The 23,740-nt window shown below is 40.2% G+C and overlaps 1 protein-coding gene across 2 annotated transcripts in view; it reads left to right on the top strand.

Annotated features, from left to right (window-relative positions):
- Positions 1-22,221, top strand: part of pip5kl1 (phosphatidylinositol-4-phosphate 5-kinase-like 1) — a 35,163-nt gene extending 12,942 nt beyond the window's left edge. For both annotated transcript variants that reach the window (XM_056403516.1, XM_056403517.1), the window contains exons 3-10: positions 898-948; positions 1,041-1,195; positions 3,506-3,630; positions 13,465-13,499; positions 13,592-13,647; positions 13,729-13,841; positions 14,293-14,455; positions 21,032-22,221. In XM_056403516.1, coding sequence (XP_056259491.1) covers positions 898-948; positions 1,041-1,195; positions 3,506-3,630; positions 13,465-13,499; positions 13,592-13,647; positions 13,729-13,841; positions 14,293-14,455; positions 21,032-21,476 — 1,143 coding nt within the window. In that variant the 3' untranslated portion in view covers positions 21,477-22,221. The remainder of the gene's footprint in view (positions 1-897; positions 949-1,040; positions 1,196-3,505; positions 3,631-13,464; positions 13,500-13,591; positions 13,648-13,728; positions 13,842-14,292; positions 14,456-21,031) is intronic.
- Positions 22,222-23,740: the final 1,519 nt, after the last annotated feature.

Below are 23,740 nucleotides of genomic sequence, written 5' to 3' on the forward strand. Positions count from 1 at the left end.
AAAGATACCGTAAATTTTGTTATGAAAAACAAAAGTCAGCTTTTAGGAATGTTTTGGAGACAAGAACGGAGGGGGTGCTCACCCTCTTCTGGCGCCTGACCTTTACACCTAGAGTCTCCTCCTAAAAACACAATCACATTGCAGCTAAGACACAACAGCTTCCTTTTCTTCGTCACAGTGTCTAACTACCTGCTGTACATTTAAAATGACTCTAGTTCACATGAATGGTCAAAACCTGGGGGTTCCCGTTTGTCACTCCCATTTGTTGCGTGGAGCATGATCCTGCTGGAAGGAGCCATTAGAAGAAGGTGAACTGTCGCCACGAGGGGAAGAGCACTATGGTCTGAAAGATTGTTGTATCCTGGAGCATCAGATTTCCCTTCATTGGAATGAAGGGACCCAAACCATGAGAATCAACCCCACTACATTACTCCTCTTCTTCACATCCACCAAACCCAGAATCATCCATTCATCCAGAGGCATGAGTGAGCATGCTCCAGAGTTCACTGGTGGTGTGTTCCAACTCCATCTGATACTTGGCATTGTGCATTGTGATGTGAACTTCATGTGCTCGGCCACTGAAACCCATCTCATGAAACTGCAGATAAACCAGTGCTGTCCACTACAGTAAAAGATGCAGTTGTCTGCATAGAGAGGAATACTGATCATTTCCCTTCCACACAATATCTCACATGTAAAGCTTTCTAAAGCATTTATTTAGTTTGCAAACAAAGTGGGTGACAAAACATCACCATATGTCACATTTCTGTCGTGCATCCTCATTTAAAAACACATTAATATATCTTATATATATGTATATATCATCAAATAATGCATAATAGATAATCAGGCTTTCTTATTCCCTGTGACATGTTTCCATGTTTTCTTTGACTCTAGAATGAAGTGTCAGACGATGATTTCAGATTAGAGGTCACTCAGATTCATAAGGTAGGTCCATGTGTCTGTGTCTCTATAAATACATTATGGTGTTGAATGCTTACACCTCCAATTTAGCTGCATGTGTATGTGTGTGTTTGCAGGACTTTGCAATGGAGACCTTTGCAGGTCCGGTGTTTGCCAGCCTGCGTGGCTCTTTGGGGGTGACAGAGCAGGAGTATCAGAAGTCTCTGTGCTCTGAAAACTGCTACCTCCAGTTCATCAGCAACTCCAAGAGCAAGGCCGACTTCTTCCTGACGTCAGTCACTGTTCACACACACACACACACACACACACACACACACACACACACACACACACACACACACACACAAACACACACACACCTACACACACACAATGTTCTGCTGTTTTCACAAAAAATGTACATTTATCTTGCCATTAGCTTACAGTATATTAATCCTCTGCAGTATCTCTAACTTTGAACCCCAGCCATAACCTCAGCCTTATAGCCTCAATCTGGTGTACTTCCCATAAATGTAGCTGTCGTGACTCTATGGTTTGTGCAAACTCTGGAAGAGAAATTAGGAACATGATGTGTGTCAGGCCAAATGGCATGAACCTCCTACAGCTCTGTAAATAAACATGATTCACATGTCTGTATCTGAATCTGCCAAAAATGGTCATCATGACTAACTGCTTAGGGATCTACATTGGGTCCAAATGTCTGCGACCAGAATGGGAAAGCGGTCTCAGATTTTTTGACCAAATTATAGATCCAGGTCAACTTGGAAACTGTTTGTTTGCACATGTGAGTCTGTGGATGGCTGTCAATACTAAACTAGAGGAATAGCTGCAGGTTACCAAATTGCAGGAATAAAATGACAACATACACAGCAGGCTCTGCAGGTTCAGCAGAACTACTCAGAGAGGCCACACTCTTTTTTATTTTTGGACCAATTATCCAATGCAACTGTGACCTTCTCTTTCAGCTACTGTTGAAGAAAATTCGCTCAAGGCCTTAGATTCAAGTTTGCTGTAGTGATGTGAGTGTATTGGTATCCCAGGATACGGTGAGCCAGCTGACACAGAGCGAGTCTGAGGCAGTAGACTGACCCAGAGTGAAGGGCAGGGGGACGGTTATACAGATGAAGACAAAGGGATAGACAACTGTATTTGCATATACCTGGGGTTACAGACAGGATAACACGTTGAAAGGAGGTTAGAAACAAAAGGTAATGTTCTCCAGAGGTCTTGCTGTGTAACACCTAGGTTCAAGTTATCAGGGGGGTAGGAGGGGCTCTTAAGCTGGATCAGCATATCCACAGGTAGGGCAGGAAGGGCCCCTAGACTGAATCAACATATCTACAGGTAAGATGTTGTTAAGACAATGAAGTGTTGGTGATGTAAGAAGGAAGAAGGGGTGTTATACGGGGACAGATGGTGGTTGATAATAAACAGGGAGGGGTACTTGATTAAGGTAAGTAGTATCTCCTTGATCAAAGGATCAAGGGGCCAACTCAGTGGGGTTATAGAGTTGTTTCTAGGTGTCAGCAAGTCTACACTGAAGAATGTGTATGTTCTTCCTCACTACCATTGTAACTTCAGGTCATAGTGAGTCCAGGAAAAGGTACAACCAGATGCTGGTGTTTATTGTGGCGAGTGGCACCTGTTGTAACCCATCACATGTCTTTTTCTAACACTGTTGAAATTACTATGATCCAGGGTCACATCTATTTTCAAGTCCAGCATCAGTAACTAAAGAACTAGAACTAAATAAGGATACAGCCTTTAGCTCACTTCGTTTAGATAAAGATGTTAGTTTTATGAATTCAACACATGTTGTGTATATGCTTATTTTCTTTAGCTTCCTTCTTTAGCTTCCTTCTTTAGCTTCCTTCAATGAAACCTGAGATGCTCATAGATGAAAGACCACTCATGGGGACCCCTCGTACAGAAGAGTCCATGGGGTCCAGGGGTGGCAGTTAACTCAGTCTGTAATTACTCAGTCTGAAATAACAGCAGCACAGACAGGAGTCAGACTTCAGAGTTCACAACCAGGAAGTTGAAAAAATGACTTTAGAAGAGAGCATTGGTGAGTTTTATGGATGTGGATGAAATCATGTTACGATGTAAGTATCCACCTGAAGTTTATTCATGAAAGCTGTAGTTTCATTCTGTGCTCATAAAGTTAAAGTTGTTTAACTTTTTAAAATCATTACAGTTTCAGCTTCTTAAAAGGTAGTAGAATGTGGTAACTGCTGTAGTGGGTGGCAGTTTGTCTTGTAAAATGTAAACCAGAAGAATACGCAGGAGACAGATGAAATGCTGAACGAGAGACTGGACTTAGAGAAGGCATGACATCATGACTTCACTCCCTACTGCTGCTGTCTGTGTCTCGGAGACTCAGACTACCCATATGATTCATAAAAAAATCTGGTTTATTTGGAAAGCTGTAAGAGGCTCCTGAAACTGTCTCTGATTGACACGAGTCCTCACTTGCTCCAAAACTTTTTATTATAAAGGGTTGGTGTTTGGGAATGTTGTATTATTGGTGATATTGATGATATTGATGACATCTACTGACTCTGAACTTTTGAAATTCTAGAAATGATAAACGCTTCTTTCTGAAGACCCAGAACAAAAGAGAGATCAAATTTCTTCTGTCCAACCTGAAGATCTACATGGAGCATCTGAAGAAGTACCCCCACTCATTGCTAGTCAAGTTCCTAGGTACACACACCCACACCCACACACACACACACACACACACACACACACACACACACACGTTCTTAACCACAAGAAACGCATGTTAGCACAGATATTAGCATTAGCATTTTAGATTAGTGGCCTAACATCCAGACAGTGCCGGTGAGCTCAACCAGCAGAGACTTTTCATTCAGACTCAGACTGAAGTGAAGACTCCATGTGGTGTGTTTAAGGACACTTTTTGTAATCAGTAGTTTTTATTGTTTTTTTAACAATAGACAAAACATAAGATAGCCTTCAACATAAGGCCAAAAGAAAACAGACAAATTGCACAGGATACAAAATGATATAGATGAACAATCAACAAATCAATCACGCCTGACACAGACTAGCTAGAAGAGAATTGACAATAGAAAAAAATAAAATAAATAAAAATAAAATAATACACATACAGTACATACACATACATTTACATACACACATACAGAGCTGTACTTTGGCAGATGTGAAGGTAATTAAATGGTACATACCGTTATTCAAGATATTTCCTAAAGATTTAGGCCGGTATGTTGTTGTATTGCTGTACTAGGGACCTTTGATAAAGGAGATGTAATTCCCCCACCTGTTGTATCCACCTCATTGGTCAATCTAAAGGAAAGGCGCTCATGTGCAGCCACAATACCCAGCTGAGAAAACCACACCCTGACTGGCGACAGGTTGACCGCCTTCCATCCTGTAACAATAAGTTTTCTCCCTAACATGAGGGATGTTTGGACCCATGCAGTCTGCCTGTGATGCAGGCAGATGTTTTAAAGGGAGAGGATCCCCCAATACAAATAAGCTCGGGCAGAATGGGATGTCTAATTTAAGGATAATTTTGATGTTGTCATGTACTGCTGTCCAGAAGTTTTGTGCAACAGGGCAGGACCACATCATGTGGAGGAGAGTGCCAACGCCCACCCCGCATCTCCAGCAATTCGGGCTATCTCTTAATTTCACCCTAAATAACCTGGAGGGGGACCAGTATACCCTGTTTATTATTTTAAACTGTACTAGTCTCATTCTGAGTTCCCTTGATGATTTTTTATAGTTTTTTAAAATGTTATTCCATTCCTGCTCTGTGAAGGATAGGTTAAGATCAGTCTCCCAGGCTGATTTAAGATTAGAGACTGGACTATTAAAACATTTAATAATATTTGGATGCCTCATGGCCAGTGCGTAAAATTTTAACTGCATTAGAGAGAATATCTGAATTTGGTGGGGCAGTTGAAGTGGAGCCGAATGTTTGAGTTAAGAGGTGTCTAATTTGAAGATATCTCCAAAACTGCTGCTGATGGAGACCAAATTGTTGCTTCAGTGATGAGAATGATTTAATTATGCCTTTGTCATATAAATCCCCCAGCAACAAAATGCCTCTATCTATCAACTGCTTCCAAAGAAATGGTTTCTTCTCTATTTTTAACTTGGGGTTAAGCCAGATGCTTGCTGATAAATTCAGGTGGGGGTTAGATTTAAGTTTAATAGAAATTTTTTTCCAGATCAATTGCATGTTTGCAAGTATAGGGTGGGTCTGCGCTTCACCAGACAATACTGCTGTGATAAAAGTGGAGGGGAGGGAGTGCATCACAGAGTGTGCTTTCAATGCAGTACCAGGGCGGAGCACGCTCGCGGGGCAAACACCAGTGGGCGAGATGTCTGAGACCATATGCATAATAGTATAGTAATAGATTGGGAATACCCAATCAACCCTGGTCAACCGGCCTTTGTTGTTTATGTAAATTAAGCCTGGGGCGCTTACTGTTCCAGAGAAATTTGTTGCAAAGCTTATCAAATCTTTAAAAATATTTGAGTGGAATTCTGACTGGGAGGGCCTGGAGAATATAATTAAACTTAGGTACATTTTTAAGACATTGGCTTTCCCAAACAGTGATAAAAAAGTGGGGCCCATCTATCATTATCCGCCTCAAGTTGGACCAGTCGAGGTTCAATATTAACCTTAGCTAAGTCGGCTAATTTAGGTGGAATTGACACCCAGGTATTTGATGCCATTGCTAGGCCATGAAAAAGTGCCTCTCTGGAACATTGACTTGGGACAGTGCAGAGTCAAGGGAAGGTCCTCTGATTTCGACCAATTAACTTTGTACCCTGCCAGGTAAGAGAATGTATCTATAATTTTGAATAGTGCGGAAAGTGAGTACTCAGGCTCAGAGACAAAAACGAGGATATCGTCCACATACAGCATAAGTTTGTGGACTGACTGGCCAATTTTTAACCCTGGAATTGCCGGTTCCAGTCGAATGGCTGTGGCCAGAGGTTCGAGGGGCCAGCGCAAAGAGGCCCGGGGAGATGCCGTTGCCTTGCCTGGTTCCTCGACCAAGCTCAAACCAGGGCAAAATCAGGCCGTTAGTTAATACTGCTGCTCTAGGATGAGTATACAGCCGCCGAATCCAGGTGATAAATTTATTGCTGAAACCAAATGACTCCAGGGTGAGAAATACATAGAGCCACTCCACCCTATCAAATGCTTTTTCCGCATCCAGAGAAATCGCGGCTTCAGGGGAATCATTACCAGTAGCCTACATAATGTTAATCAGGCGTCTGATATTATTGGCGTATCTACATATGGGGAGGATGCCCACCTGGCCAGGATGAATCAGCGAAGTAATAACTTTATTGAGCCTTAAAGATAGAAGCTTTGACAACACCTTTTCATCATAACAGCAGCGAAATGGGCCTGTAGTTTTTGCATTCTGTTGGATTTTTACTGCTCTTTAAAACTACTGTGATAACTGCCTCCATCAGTGTGGGGGGCACAGAGCCAGTTTCAAATGCCTCGTTGTACATATCCAAGAGTAAAGGTGCCAACTCAGTAGCATAACATTTATAAAATTCCACCTCCTCTACAGTGATGGGTGCATCTAATAAGTCACGTTGTTCTTCTGTTAGAGTAGGAAGACTTAGACTGCTAAGGAAGGCTCTAATATCATCAGTATTTGCCTGTAATTCTAAAACATATAAGTTGGAATAAAAATGTCTAAACTCTGTATTAATGTCTGTTGGATTGGTTAACAAGCCTTTGCTGTTTTGTCCCCTTCTTCAAACTGTTTCTGTCTGGCTCTAAATACGGCATGATCAGCTTTCTCAGTGATAACAGTATTGAACTGATATTTGAGACGAGTTAATGAAGTTAAGTTGGTGGATGACATGTTCTGTTTATAGGTATTTTCTGCTCTCTGCATCTGCTTCTCTAATTCAATTTGTTTTACCATGGTTTGTTTCTTCTTATATGTAGCATGTTGGATGATAAATCATCTAAGGAAAGCTTTCATGGCTTCCCGTGCTACCCCCATTGAAGGAGCTTTGGGTAAATTGGTTTCTTTGAATAGGGTAATTTGGGCTCATAACAAATAGGGAGGATGTTAACATGGTCTGAGATGTGTATACTGCTACAAGATAATGCGGAAGACACAATGGAGTCGGAAATAAAAAAGTAGTCAATCCTAGATAGTGATCCATGAGGCGGAGAATAAAATGTATATTCTCTGGATGTTGGATTATGGAGGCGCCATATATCTACAAGACCCAAACCCTTACACATGTCCTTTAGTATGTTAACCGATCTACGGTGTCGAGGTATTCAGGGTTGCCGGTCCAGGACTGGGTCCCACACATGATTAAAGTCTCAATGATCACTGGGTAATTACCCATCTCATTCAATTTACGTTCCAGAAGTCCAAAGGATGGGTCGTCTATGTTAGGCACATAGGCATTTGCCAGAACTACGGTAAGGCCCTGTATTTCTTCTAACATTACTAGAATCCTCCCTCAGTCATCTCTGGTCTCTTTAATACATTTATATTGCAGGTGTTTATTAATCAAGATAGCGACTCCCCTACTATGACTAGACCCACATGCTCCAGACATGTCCCACCCGTCCAGTGCGTAGTTTTTTTTGTCTCATTATCTAATAAAGGCGTTTCCTGAAGAAATCCTAAATCACAGTGCTTTGATTTAAGACAGGATACCACTTTTTTTCCCTTTTTATAGGTGAATTTAGTCCCTTTACATTTAGGCTCAGATAACACAAACCCTTATTATGTGACTACATATTTTTCGTATGGCATGATTATGTATCCTTTTATCTCCACATCCGCCAAAAACTGAGGTAAGCTACACACAACATAGAAAAACAAAAACACACCAATATAACATTTAAAAGAACATCCATGTAACACAAGAACTGCAAACTCTAGCATGTACATCGACACTGCGTCGAGATTTGAACAAAACATATTATGGTCCGCGACTATAGAGAAAAGCTGCCTTTATAGATCAAACCACCGTGGCAAAAATGTTGCAGCCAGTAGAGGGACATTCAGTAACGTTCACGTTACACATTGGGACTCCCGCCCTCATTTATGATATAAAAGTGCTAACTTAAAGATTAACAGACAGGCCTTGAATCAACAGGTGAAAATTAACATTAATATATTTAGCAACATTATCGTATACTGGCCCTAATAACCGTTAACACCAAATCAACACCATGGAAAACTACGTGACATATGGTTTCAGATTATGTATTTAAAGAACCGAAACCTTTGCGGTTTGTAGGTATATAGCCAAAAGCAGGATAGCTAAACCTGCAATACAGCAAAGCTCCAAAAGTCTGAGCAAACTGGCCCGCACCTCCAGGACATATTACAACGGGGTAACCTAAATTTACACACTTGTAAACCCGAATCACAGTGTAGGGAAAAACAGTTACCCTTAATTTGCGCAGTAGATAAGCACAAAAGGGTAAAAAAAAATTTAATAAAAAATACCACGCGGAGCTGGGCATACCTGGATCCATTAAGTGTGCAGGGGGGGAATATGTGTCCGTCCTGGGAGGTGAAGGCAGGGGAAAATATGTCGTACCCATGTTATTATGTTTGCTCAGTGGATGAGTATTACAGGAAGCATCAGTCACAATGTCCCGATGTATTTCTGGGGACCATCTTAACCCTTGGGATTGATGACCAACACAGCCGGGAAGCGCAGGGAAAAACCCATGCGGTGTTCATGGAGCATCTGCTTGCACTGTTTGAACCGCTTGCGTTTCTCATTCACTGCCTTGGAGTAGTCAGGAAAAGTTATGATAGGGTGTCCTCTCCACATCAACTCTCTCTTGTTTTGGGCTGCTTGCATAATCTTTTTTTTTTTTTTTTTAAGATTTGTTTTATTAATAGATGCTAATAGATGTTTATGGTGCCCAAATATGTTACATTGAGATTTTTCGTATTTTTCACAAGGAACATACATAAATGTGTAACCTAACTGGCACACCATGCAAGGGTAATTTGTGAACATCAGAAGCGAAAATCAAGAAATAAAAATAAATAAATAAATAAAATAAAATAAATAAATAAAATAAATAAATAAATAAATAAAATAAATTATAGTAAATAAAAATATGTAAATAAAATAAAAACAAAACAGAAATATTACTTGAACTTTTCCCGTCCCACCCCCCACCCTCCTCCCTTGTATGGCTCTTAATTTCCTTTCATTTGTATACCTACACAGTACGGTTTGTACATACACCCATCTGTATACATTCCTAAAAATTCAGTAATCAACACATTACTCACAACAATACATTAGGAATCTAGAGAGGGCTAATCTGAAGCCGGTCCAGGAAGGCTCCCACCACCACGGTCAGTCAGGTCCAGAGAGGGTAGAATGTCTATGAAGGGGCCCCAGACTTTTTCAAAGGCTGCATGCTTCCCTCTCACATTATACAATATCTTTTCGGGTGTGCAGTAAGACACAAGCTCATTTATCCAGTGTCTTAATGCTGGTGAATTTTCGGATTTCCAATTTATCATAATACATTTTTTCACTGCAGTACTTGCAAGTAGAATAAAGTATTTTTATAGTGGTTCGCACTGACAGAGCTTGTGTCCCCCAGAATCCATAGTTTTGGGTCCTGTTCAATTTGAATTCCTATAACCCTCGAGGTTAATTCAATGGCACGTTTCCAAAATTCTTCTATCAATGGACAACTCCATAACATGTGTAGAAGATCACCATTGGTCACTTTGCATCTCTGACATCTGGAGGAGATGTTACTATCAATTTTATGTAACCTGTATGGGGTGTAGTATGTCCTGTGAAATATATTGAATTGAATTTGCCTGTGTTTTGTGGAGATTAACACAGTCTTCGCTTGCTCCAATAGATGATGCCAATCCACCGACCATATATAGAAGATGTTATTCCTTTTGTTGATCTTAGTTTGTTACATGAATGGGTTTCAAGAGGAGTTTCTTTTGGTGATATCTGGGAATATTCCTTAAGATTTCTCCTTAACCCAGTCTCTAATTTGTAGGAATTTGAAGAAACTATATTTAGGAAGATTGAATTTTTAATTTAGTTGTTGGAAATTAGCAAATGTATCATTAATGTATAGATCAGCAACTGTTTGGATTTTTCTATCCCTCCACCCCCGCAATACTGAGTCAGCGATATGGTGTGAGACGTCAGGATTACCCCACAGAGGTGTGGTGAGAAAAGAGATATTTGTATCCAGAAGTGAGTGAGATTCTTGCCAAGCAGCGAACGTATTCAGTATTATTGAATTGTTTGTGAGTGAGGCTAAACATTTTTTTGTACCTATAAATGGAACATCCTTTAAAGGCATAGGCTTCATCTCATGTTGTTCAATTGGGACCCATCTAACCTCACTGTTCTCTGCTTGCAGCCAGATCCAAATCGATTGATACTGAGAGGCAAGGTAATAATTCCTAAACTTTGGTAGGTTAAGTCCTCCCTTTGAATATGGAGCCTGCAGCGAGATGAGTTTGACCCTAGGATTTTTCTTTTGCCATATAAAAGGAGTTATAATTTTGTTAAGCTCTTTGAAGAAACTTTTGGGAACATTTATAGGGAGACATTGGAATAGGTAAGTAAACTTGGGCAAAATATTCATTTTGATAGTATTAATCCGTCCTATGAGAGACAATGGAAGATCCATCCATCTCTGAAGGTTACGTTTGGTTTGTTCTAATAATTTTATATAGTTCTGTTTAAATATATGTCCATCTGGTTTACCAGTTTATATACCCATATATATGAAACCACTGTTGCACCATTTCAATGGGTCAGTGAGAGCTCTAATATTGTTGTCCTGTATATTTAGTGGTAGAATCTCGCTTTTAGTGTAATTTAATTTGTATCCTGAAACTGCACTGTATTCTTTGAGACATTTCAATAGGGGAGGGACTGATGTGTATGGATCACTTCTATACAATAAGAGATCATCTGCATATAAAGAAAGTTTGTGTTCACTTGTGCCAAATTTGATTCCAGCTATGGAGGTGTCGGAGCGGATAGCGATGGCTAATGGTTCGATCGCTATTGCGAAGAGCAGGGAAGAGCTTGGACAGCCTTGCCTGCAGCCTCTGGATAAGGAGAAAGTGTTAGACAGGACATAATTTGTTAAAATATTAGCTTTGGGAGCATTAAAAAGTGTTTTGACGTATTGAGTGAATTTCTCTCCAAAGCCCATAGCCTCTAGAGTCCGGAAGAGAAAGCTTGGTTCAATCCTGTCAAATGCTTTGTTTGCATCCATAGATAATATTAGCATAGGATTTCTATTTTTTTGAGCAGTGTTCAGTATGTGGAGCAGTCAACGTACATTATCTGCTCCGTGCCTGTTTTTAACGAAGCCTGTTTGGTCAGCGTGTATTATCTTTGGTATAACGTCTTCCAATCTGAGGGCTATTAGCTTGGATAGTATTTTATAATCTGCATTTAAGAGACTGAGGGGTCTATATGAGTCACATTTTTGTTTGTCCTTACCCGGTTTTGGAAGCAGTGTGATTGTTGCGATCTCCAAAGATTCTGGTAGTTTTTTATCTTCTAGAGCTTCTTTAATCATGTTCGTGAGGGGGGTCAGTAATTTTTTTGAAAAGGCCTTATAATATTCGACAGGAAAGCTGTCTGGCCCGGGAGTCTTGTTATTTTGAAAGGAATTGATGGCTTGAACTACCTCTATTTCTGATATATCTGCATCAAGCAGCTCCCTATCCTCATCTTGTAATTTAGGAAGGGTTATTTCATCCATAAATCTTTTTGCTACAGTATTTTCAGCATCCTGCCCAGATTTATATAGATCTTCATAAAATTGTTTGAATTCTGAGTTTATGGATTCGTACTTGTCAAGAAGTCTGCCGTCCTCTGTTCATATTGAGTGTATGAACTTATTAGATGTTTCTTTTCTAATTTGCCAAGCCAACAGTTTACTTGTGTTGTTCCCAAATTCATAATAGTGATATCTAGTTCTGGCCATGGCTGCTTCTTCTTAGTTGGTACATAGGTTATTATACTGCATTCTTGTTTTTCTTAGTGTATTTAGGTGTTCTTCTTTTTTGGTGGCTATATAGTCCTGTTCCAGCTTTTTAATATCACTTTCCAGTTTAGTTAGTGTCTACCTATTTTTTTCTACCTTGTGGGCACTGTATGATAAAACCTGACCTCTCATATAGGCTTTAAGAGCCTCCCAAATATTGGCATGTGAGGAAGAATTTAAATTGGCATCAAGAAATATTTCGATATTAGTGGTCATATATGAAATAAATTCAGGGTCTCTTAACATGTAATTTTTAAACCTCCATCTACGGGTTGAGGGCTGTGGGGTATTAATCATCCAGGAGAGTTTGATAGGATTGTGATCTGAGAAGGTGGCTGCTAAATAGGAGCATTCTATCACTGTGGAGAAGGATATCTTTTTATTCTCGTATGTCATCTCTCCTTTACTTCTGGCCAGCTGCAGGACTTTCTCTTTGTCTCTGAAGTTCAGGAACTTGAGGGGCCGCGGTCTGTCCGACTTCTTCCCGATGCGGTGCGCTCTTTCCAGGGTGACGGGTGATGTGAAGTTGTCATTACCCAGGATTTCTGGTATAAACTTTTCCCAAAACCTGCTGCATCTCGACCTTCTGCCTGTTTTGGCATGTTCAGTACCCTAATGTTAGACCTCCTGCTGCGGTTTTGTAGGTCGTCAGTTTTCTCTTTGAGGTGCGTTATCAATTTCTCCATTTTGTCAACTCGGTCGCGTGCATCTTTAATATCGTCTTCATTTGCGCCCACTGGCGTCTCGATCTCCTCGACCTGATCCGACAGCGTAGAGAGTGAGGATTCAATTTTCGTTTGTGTTATTTGTATGTCGGCTGCTTTTTTGTCAATATGTTTTGTGAGCTCTTCTTTAGTTTCTTGAATAGCATCAAGAAGCTTGCTGAATTGGTATTGATGTTTGGGTAGTTTGTCAAAAGTTGTAGCTTGCCATACACAAGTTTTCTTAACGGTTTCGCCTCTTGCAATCAGTTCAAAGTTATGAGAGGTTAAATCAGGATAAAAGGCAGAAGCTAGGGCCTACCACCACCGAGAGCTCACGAATACACGTCTGCATTCCCCCGCTGCATCCGGAAGTCCCCCTGCTTGCATAATCTGGGAAAATCGACGTGTGGGATCACTTCAACTAAAAATGAAACTGTGACAGCGTCCTCACAAGATTCAGGAAAGCCCACAAAAACCAAGTTGTTATGATGAATACACACAGATGTTTTGTGAGTCATAACTCAAAAAGGTTCTGAACCACTGGTTTAATCTTTAACACAGTGTTGTACTTCATAAACTTATCATATATTTTTTAATGTAAAACTTAATTTGGAAATATTGACAACAACTATGGCTGTAAAATGTACAGTATTAGTATAAAGTAGCACAGAATGGGAAAAGTAATTGTATATTAACTCAGTACTTGAGTAAATAAACTGTTGCACTGGACTGAGTGTTTTCTCTTGTGTTTTCCAGGTGTCCACAGGATCAAGATCCCACACAGACGGAAGGTACACATCACACTTCCTCACTGCTCTACTTCTATAACAGGATGTTACCAATGATCATAAAGAACCTTGTCTGTTCCTCTTGTCCTTTGCAGAAATACTTCATTGTTATGCAAAGTGTGTTTTATCCAGATGATCGGATCAATGCCAGGTAAGCTGCCAGTAGAAATAACACAGAGGGAGTAACATTAGGAGCAGTTCATGTTGTCTGACGTGTGTTCTGTGTCGTCAGGTACGACATTAAGGGCTGTGAGGTGAGTCGATGGACGGAGCCCTCACCAGAGGGGAGCCAGATTATTGTGGTTCTCAAAGATCTGAACTTTGAGGGCCAGTACATCACTCTGGGTAAGGAAGCAGGATAGTAAGGGTGATATTATTATACCCCCCCTCAGGCCGGTCAGTGAATTGTCTCTACAACTGTATCAAAATGCATTCCTCTATTTTAAATGAAACATGTGCAAACATCTAATCAGATACATCACTTCATGTTCTTGAGATACCACATTCAAGAGGCCAAAACCGTGCTTCAAGAGGTCACGTGACCTTGACCTTTGACTTTTGACGCTCCATCAAGGCGTTACTGAGATATTGCGTTCATGAGAAGCAGATGGATAACCTGAAAACATAATGCCTCCTAATAAAGATTCATAACAAACACGTCAGTAATAATATCCATACACGTTTCTTGTATATTTCTTCTATACATTCGTGTCTAAGTCGTAATGTTACGTGGTGTGTGTGTGTGTGTGTGTGTGTGTGTGTGTGTGTGTGTGTGTGTGTGTGTGTGTGTGTGCAGACCAGCAGCGTCCCTGGCTCCTACGGCAGGTGGAGATCGACACACACTTCCTGCGGAGGCTCAATGTGCTGGACTACAGTCTCCTCCTGGCCCATCAGCCCTTGCAAAATGACGAGCGCCACCAGAGTCTTTCCTTTGCAACTCTCATCATGAGAACAAAAAAGTCAGTAAAGATCTTTTTCGCAGTTTGTCCTTTATTTGAGAGTCTCTGCTGTTAGCTTTGAGGACACTCACTGACATAAAGCATTCCCTAGACCCTACCCCTAATTCTTCCTGTGACCTTAAAACCAAGTTTTAATCCTCAAATAAACCTTTGAAGTTGTGAGATCTGGCCAAAGTGATCTCACAATGATGGTATTAAACCTAACAATCTGACAACCATAGAAAGACACACACCCACCCACACACACACCCACACACAAACACACACACACACACACACTGAGAACAGGGATGGCTGCCCAAAGCGGTTCCTTGGATCTGATGTGAGGTTGATCCCTGGACTCTGATAAGCAGCACACAACACAACAACTGACTCATGTGTATTTTTTTTGAGCGGATCATAAACAGATCCAGGGAAATATCAAACACACTGAGTCAGCTGTCTGTCTTTCTGTGGACAGATTTTTTTCACCACAACAGCATCACAACCTACAATAAACAGACTCTGCAATACAGACTTGGTGTTTGCCAGACGACTGAAGAAAACTGTACACAACTGCCTGAGGCCTGAGGGTTTTTGCTCGGCTTGTAAGAATATAAGATCGAGTGTAGACAAAGAAAAAGTTACTTGGAGCACAGGGTGAAGTAAGAACAAAGAACTCAGACAAAGTGATAAAAGAGAAATTAAGAGCAAAACGCACACAGATTGGCACAGATCCAAGCCCGAAACCAACAAGCCAAGTGTGTCAACTAGAGGAGAATAACCTTCTATAGAACTTTTATAAATGTTTAATTTAGAGTTTACCTATAAAAACTCACATCTGTGAGTGGTTAACTGGTCAAACAACATAATAAACATTTCCTAAGGTGTAAATGTATATTATATAGAAGTTCTTTGACTATAATATTAACAACTAGAAAATTCCAGGGAAATTTTGAGTGCCACGGGGGCTACTGCCGGGATGAGTACATGATTTATTTCCAGTGTTCAAAAGTCACCCTGATCATATTCTGGTTTTGAGAAATGTCTTGATATAAAAGACTGATATAAAAGATGTTCTTGAGATACCACATTTGTCAGGCCAAGACTCGAAGCAGGACTCAGATGCAGAGATATTGGAAAACAAAAAGGCTTTTATTGAATTCACCGGAGACCTCAGACAGAGTGACAAACCAATGGCTATGAAAAAAAGCTAGACACGAGACTCTGAATCTTATGAAACAAAAAACACTCCAGGAGGAGGAAAAAGGTACTAATCAAAAGAAATAAACACAAAACGCTCCGTACTGAGGAAAAACCAAAAAATAAACTACTCATGCTACTAAGCGGAGGATCTAGAATAAATAAACAACTGGGCTACATGAAATGAAAACACTCTTAACGAGGAAAATCAAAGATCTATGAAAATATGCTAAGGCAAGAACTACAAACAAAAAAATCACTCTTAACGAGGAAAAACAAAGGGTTATGAACTTTAGCTAGGGCAAAATTTACAACCAAAAAATCACTCTTCTCGAGGTACATAAGGCTTACTTTGGCGACTGCTGTGGCTGTGGACATGGACAAAAGGCTCGGGTGCAGGACGAGAACGAAGACACTCTGACAAGGGGAACACAGACTATTTAAACACATGGAGGGAAATAGGGGACAGGTGGAAACACTTAGGGCAATCAGACTGAGACACATGAGGAAGGGCAAGTGACCTGAAACGAGAGGAGAATTACTTTTCAAATAAAACAGGAAATGACAGGACAAAACAAACCCAGGACAAGACAACCTCACCACGGTGTGACAACATTCAAGAGGCCAAAACCGTGCTTCAAGAGCAGCCAATTGCTGGGGTACCATCCGCAACTCCCAATGAGTGCATACCCAGTATTGTGCATTCAAAATAGCAATTATCTACTGTACAATCGGGCAATCTGCAATATAAGTATGCACTTAACACTTTAACACTATAGCACTTTGCACTTTAATCAGCTCGCTGATATTTATCTACTTAAGTTTTTAGCATCTAAATACTAGTGAAATACGTATAATACCCCGACCCTTGGTCTGCATGTTTCATGATTTACAATTATTATCTACTATTACTGTATCTTTTTTTGTCTTCCAATTGCCCTACTTGTTGTTACTGTTGTTTATTAGTGCCACGGGTGCTCAGCTCCGAGGTACTCCTCTACAGAATAGCTGAGAGGAGCGCCTCTACATATTTAAGACCTAACTAAATGTAATTTAAGACCTAACATGCGGCTAATGTAAAGCTAGCGGAGCTTGGAGAGTTGGTTATCAGGTTGCTAGGCGCACGCAGGCAGGTCAGGAGCTGCCGTTGCCATGGCAATGTGAAAATCTGCCCAGAATTTGGCTTCTACATGGCTTCAAACAATTGCAAATTATGAGAAAACCGTTACTTCTTTTCAAAAACCGAAAACACTGAAGCCAGAAGTTTCTTACAGTCTCTATTTTATTCAGATATTCCTTAAAATGAGTGCGTAAGCTCAGTGCGAAGACAGAGAGAGATTCTTTTGAAAAAAAAAAGACGATTACATTAGGTGTCAATGAGAGTGAGACAGGTATTGCTGCCGGACTCGGCACCCCCGTTTAAATTTTGTGCAGACCCTGCCTGTCAAAGTTACATTTTATGAATCCCAACAACTATGTCTACATTTTCAGAAAGAATTATTTGTCTCCTTTTTACGGTTTGGCCGTGAGCTCGAATTAAAAATAAAAATAAAGGTTATTTTTTACTGCTTCACGCACTCTAGCCAACTGATGCTTTCACTCTAACTTTGAAGAAAAAGTGATTTGCACTCCTCCTTTGAGCGCTCACAGTTTGAAAAGTTTACATGTTATGTAAAAACAGTTCCTGTCTTTTTGAGAGCAGAAGTTTTCCTCCGTTTTATAGTTTGAATCACATTTCTACGTGCAGGTATGAGAGAGCTGGGTGACTCAGAAAAAATGTGAAATTTTTGGGGTTTTTAAAGAAAATTCCAATGCATTCCTAATGCATTATTTATTCCTATTATATATTCTCAGTATAGCTGCGGGACGAGTTACGCGCCAAAATTTGGCGGAAGAATAATGAGGAATATTAATAGATGCTCCGCCCCGAGGCACTCCTCTACAGCTAGAATAGCTGGCACTAATAAATACATTCTGGATGTCATGTAGTGTGTGTTACCTTGTGTGAAAGATGCTGACAGTATGGTCACATGAAAGGAATCTATAGAATCTATATGTTCCATTTCAACCATTCTAGTGGATAGAGATCTGGAGGTTGACTTACTACATGAAACATCATATGTAAAAAATAGTTAGATATTTAATTTGATATTTTTCTCAGATCTGTCTGAACAGAGTAAACTGCTGGTTTATTGTCAAGATTGGAATGTGGCTTGTAATTTCTGATTCTGTTATGTAGAGACGGGACAGAGCAAGAAACCTCAGTTTGTGTGTGAGACAGAGTCCAGGATTCACACCTTAGTGATAATCAGTCCTTTTGGTCTTACTTTTCCTATAAAAGTAACAATCTAATATCAATAGACAGAGTCTTATTGTTACAAAATGGAGATTGTGGTTGTTTTTCCAGTTTGCCTGGTGTCCATTTGTTGATCCTCTGGAGCTGACCCTTTGATCCATGATCTGGTTGAGCATCTCTCTGACATGCTAACAGCTTGTCTGTTTATGAAAGAGAAGGGTTATTTGTCTCTGTTTCCTATCAATTTGATAGTTTAATGGTGGGAAGAGTAACAAAGTGTCAATTTTTGGTCCATAACTCTGTATGTCCTTATAATGAACTTCTTTAATGGCCTGTGACTGATGCCAGGCCAGGTCTGTCCACTACAGTGCTATTCAGTTAATATATTCATGACTTGCAGACAGTGAAACCACAGCATCTTTCAAATGATTCCTGGCACCAGGCATCTGTACTGAACCTGTACATGTGTTCTGGCCAACAGGGTGAACTAAGCACATTATTCATATAGATATAAATAATGGTGCATAATGACATAATGTTTGACATTATTTTAGAGGTGTTAGAGAAGCTGGGAGACCAGGCCCCAGGATGGTTAAGTAGTCTCCACCTTGAGTGGTGGCAGGTGCTAACAGTGTGTGTACTGTGTGGCTTGACAGATAAATCATAGATTGCAGTGCCTCCACTAGAGGGCGACAATGTGCTGTGTTTGAGTGGTGTGCCTTCAGATGGGAGTACAGCCCTGTGTTTATCTGTGTGCTGTGGACCTTACAGGTTAGTGGGAGCTTTAATATGTCCTGGTGTCCTGGTGGGATGGGGCAGTTATCTCTTGTTTTCACCCTCCATCCACCCACATTTATTACTATGCAGCCTATATATTAAAACTGTCCTTCACTGTTTGTCCTGTCTGTCTCAATACTAGTGTGATAGAGGCAGTTTTAAGAAGAAATATAAAAGTTGATCTGAAATCACAGCTCTGTCTTTAATTCATGTGTTTGGTGATTTTGTTAGAAAGTGGCGAGGTTATAAAGACATATACTAGGTTTAGACCTAGTTTTGTTTATTCTTTTCCATCCTCTAATGCTCATATGCTAAACTAAGATGGTGACCACAGTAAACATAATACCTGATTTACATCAGTTTGTAATTGAGAGCGTGTTAGCATGCAGACATTAGTATTTAGCTTAAAGCACTGCTTTACACAAGCACAGTCTCTCAGAGCTCATAGCATGCTAGCATTCCTGCACAACTGATTCATGCACAATAGTTGGTGGTAATAACACTGTTATGCAATAGCATTAGCAATTTCTTCCAATGGAGAGAGCATGTCGCCACTTATTTCAGTTAAAGTTGTGCACCTTACATTGTCATATATATATATATATATATATATATATACATATATATATATATATATATATATATATATATATATATATGTGTGTGTGTGTGTGTGTGTGTGTGAGTGTGAGTGTGTGTGTGTGTGCGACAAAGAAAAGTTCAAATTTAATATTGCAATAAACTACAGTTAAAATAAATGCACTTAACTGTTCCCCAGAAGCAGATGATGGAAATAGAAAGAGAGTGTATGTAGCGTAAAACTAGATGATGATTTTACTTGTGGATAGAGTAGAGCACCTGCCTGCATTAGGAGGCGCGGCTTCACTGTTCCAAACCCACAGTAAAATGAGTCAGTTGTTGTTGATTTAGTTTGCTTCATGGAAATCTGATTAACCAGAACAACTTGTCTAAAGAACAATAAAAGAATGCTGTTGGATCACAGTAGTGTGGCCTGCTAGCTTAATAGCACCTGCAATCAAATCTTCATCATGACTGACTGCTGTGCCGAAAATGATTCATATCATAAATCAACAGGCAAGTTTAACCATCAATGACAAGTTACTACACAGGCTTAATGCTTACCCTTTCTCCTCTTTTGGAAAAAGTCCAAAAAGATTTAGTTGTTTTTTCCCCTTATGTTCTTCTGCCATTTCTCCTTCTGAACTCTTCCCACTGTAATTTGAGTTGCTGACACTTGACTGCAATACATTTTATGTCACTCACTCATTTACGTCACCACTGACCATCAGACCCTGCCAAGCTCCATGCACACACACACAGACTGAGACCTACACTGATTTTGACTGGCTGTTATGTTACAAAGACTACAAACACTTATGTAAAAATTTATATCCGGGGCTACATTCAAAACATTCGGGGCTTGAACCCCGGTAAAATGACCTGGCGACGCAGATGGTCCTGTCCCGTGTCCACTGAAGAGCATCAGTGAATCTCTGATTTTTAAAGTGAAGCATCACTCAAACACTGACTTTAAATGTCAAACTGCTTTAATCAGTGTTTTTAACAGTTAGAATCACCGGGTCTGTTTGATTTCCTGAACCACTGACACTGAAGGAATCCAACCCGGGAGGAGCTTCCGGTAATGGTGGTGAAGACTGAAAACCCATGGTCCCATGTTATTTCATGGCATCACCCAATAATGTCTGTTGTTATAGCTTCGATTGAGTCCCCTACAGGCAGAAGTTACAGAATGTGTGTTTAAGATTCATTTGTGAGGAGATGAGGTGATCAAAAGCAGACTGAAGATGAGTCAGGGCTTTGGCTGTGATGGAGTTTGGAGCATATAGAATTGTGTCATCAGCAAAAAAGTGAACATTGAAGTATTGATTAGGAACAATTGTATAATGAAAACAACAATGGACCAAGGATAGACCCCTGTGGCAACCCTAACCATAACCCTATACAACTAAGAGAACTTAGTGGTACATTCAGGTGTGGGAATGAAGCAGAAACACATTTATTAATTTGAGAACTTGTGCTTTGGAAATATCTGCACTGTTTTCCAATTATGCACATCCTACTTACTACCCTTCATTCCTCTGAAGGTTTGTCTCACTCACTAAACTTTATTTCACATGTCAAAAAGATTGTTTATCTTGTATCAGATCGATCTGCGCTGCTAGTACGTTGAGGTATCATCTTCTTGTCTAGACAAACCAGAATATTTCACAACACAGATGAAGTGTGAGTGAAATGTGACTCATAGCTGCTCTCTTCCCTGTGACTTCCTGTGATTTCAGATCTGTGAATCGAAGCTCCAGTCCCGTTCATGCAGGCGTAGCTGCTGTCCCTGGGGAAGTCCCAGAGGATGATGCCATCTTGCTTCTATCTGAAATAGATGGCACATGTTTGAAGCAACCACGACCAGGAGATGCATCAAGTGGTAGCACTCTTCAAGTGTGTCCAAAGCATGCCGGGCCAGGCAATGATGCAACTGAGCTCTCTGACTTCAGGGCCCAAAACCGACGTTTACTACCCAACCTGAAGAATCCTCTGCACATCATCGATGGGCCTGAGCAGCGCTACTTCATCGGCATCATTGACATTTTCACAGTTTACAGCTTTAAGAAGAGGCTGGAGCATTTGTGGAAGAGGCTGAGACATCCAGGCCGGTCATTCTCCACCGTCAGTCCACAGACTTACTGCCTCAGGCTCTGTCAGTGGGTACAGGACCACACCAAGTAGACCCTGGATGAGTGGTGGAGACTCACCACCCACTCTTACTGAGCATGTCTAAACAACCAAAGTCCTTACAAATGAAGCATGTTTACCTACATCTGTTCCATGGGTCAGATCACCATGTGTAAAATACAAGCCCGACCTCTGTGGCAGTATATCTGTGGCTCACCTCGGAGTGCACAGTGAACGTTTTCAGCACTGGAAAATATTTTGTGGAGAAATTAATATCACTCAATACAGTGAGAAAAGTGATGCCCAACCATTAATTTATTTGAGCAAACAAAAATCTGTTCTGAACTCACTGAATATTTTATTTTATTCTATATGTTTTCCTTGCTGCAGTAGACATATGGTCTACATGGCCCTATCTGTGAAACAGCTACATGTACAAACAAATGTATTTAAACTCACTTTGTGTCTGACTTTAAAGGGATGGTTCAGGTTATTTGATGTGGGGTTGTGTGAGGTACTTATCTGTAGTCAGTGTATTACCTCCAGTAGATTCAGATCAACTCTTAGTTCAGAGAAGAGTGGGAGCGCTGGTGCAGAGGCTGAGCTATTTAATTTTCACCACTTTATTTGCCGTCAAACAGCAAAATAAAGCAGCACTTCAACTGATATAAAAAAAAAAAATTCTGTGGGTATTTTTTTAAGTGGTTAAAACACTTTTTTGTGGATGACCCCATCCGCAGCAGCTCATCACTCAGCTTCTGTACTGGTGCTCCTGCTTCTCTAAACTGAGAGCTAATCCGAATCTACTGCAGGTAATACACTGACTATAAATAAGTAGCTCACACGACCTCACATCAAATAACCTGAACCATCACTTTAAGAATTCTTCTCCATCCAGTTATAGTTCTCCTGGTGCTGAGAAAAAACAGCCAAAAAATCTCAGACTTACAGTGAGACAATTGGCTGAAATTTGCATCATGTTGTAACAACATGATATATATACAGTATATATTGGGAATTTGAACAAGGGGAAAATGAATGAAACTGAGTGAGAGAGATTATTCCTGTTATTTTATGTGGTTAACAGCAGATTAAATTGACTGAGCACACAACAGATTTTTGTTTGCAATAAATGAATATTTATATGATTGTAATTCAGAATTATAAACTCAGAAATCTGACACAAATATAATTCCACTGAGTAATTTCCCTAAACTCAGTGAGGAAAAAACCTCCACACATGCATCATAAGAGGACAGAAAAGCTTATTGCTTTTTAAAAAACTGCATCTGATGTGCCTTCGTACAGAGATGTGTGAAAAGGCGAACATCAGGTCGGCTTCACTGGCTTTAAATGCAAACGTTTCCCTGCATGTATTTCCAAACCCTATTTCATGGTTATTTTATTAAGAGAATGTGGGTTCATTAAAGGGTTTAATAAATACTGAACTTCCCTTTTTTGCAAGCAAGGAGTGTCCGGAAGTGTCAGCAGCACTAGATGCTGTTTCTCTCACCTTGAAGTTGTGACTGCTTTGGGCCCGATCACAGTGTCCACCTTCATGGACTCATTGATTTTGAGGGATTAGTGATCAGGTGTGTGAGGGCTCTCTAGAAGACATGTTGAGCCTGTTATACCAACTTTCCGTTCACCCGCATTTCTTTAGACTTTGCTTGAAGTAATTACCCATAGCGTTGTGACTTAGGATAACCCTGGTTACAGTTGTTTAATGTTAAACAACCGTCATAGACTGGAAGAAAAAAGAAAAACCTGCATGACAGGAAGGAACCCAATCGTTATCATTTTAGAAGATAAAAAAAGTATACATGTGAGTGTAAACACAGCTCAGTGGTGACTCAGAGCCAGACCTGCGTAGATGTTTTTTCTGTGATGACGATAACAAATTCCTAATTAGCTTTTATCAGATCTGATCCTACGTTACTATTCTGTTTACAAGCCCAAAATAGGTCGAAACATGTTTTGGCGTTGTCCAGGTAACGTGTTGCAACGTTGTTGCAATCAATCACTCTCTCACCAGGTGATGTCAGTTAAGTGTGTAAAGTTTCAGGACATGGGGGGGGGCATTGGGATAAAGAAGGGGAGGGAAGTCTCCAGCCTCTTTAGCATATTTTCATTTTTCAATACTAAGTACTACTACTATAAGATACTCAAGATATTCAATATTTAAGCACAAAAGGTCAATAAGTTTGATAGTGATTTCACATATTTTCTTCCAGTTGGAGTTTTTTTAAAATTTTATTAGTGTTGACATAAAGACATAAATAAATGTCTGAATAAACCCTTAGTGCAAATGAGGTTCT

This window comes from Seriola aureovittata, chromosome 18 (genome assembly GCF_021018895.1).
Source record: "Seriola aureovittata isolate HTS-2021-v1 ecotype China chromosome 18, ASM2101889v1, whole genome shotgun sequence".
Lineage (NCBI taxonomy): Eukaryota > Metazoa > Chordata > Actinopteri > Carangiformes > Carangidae > Seriola > Seriola aureovittata.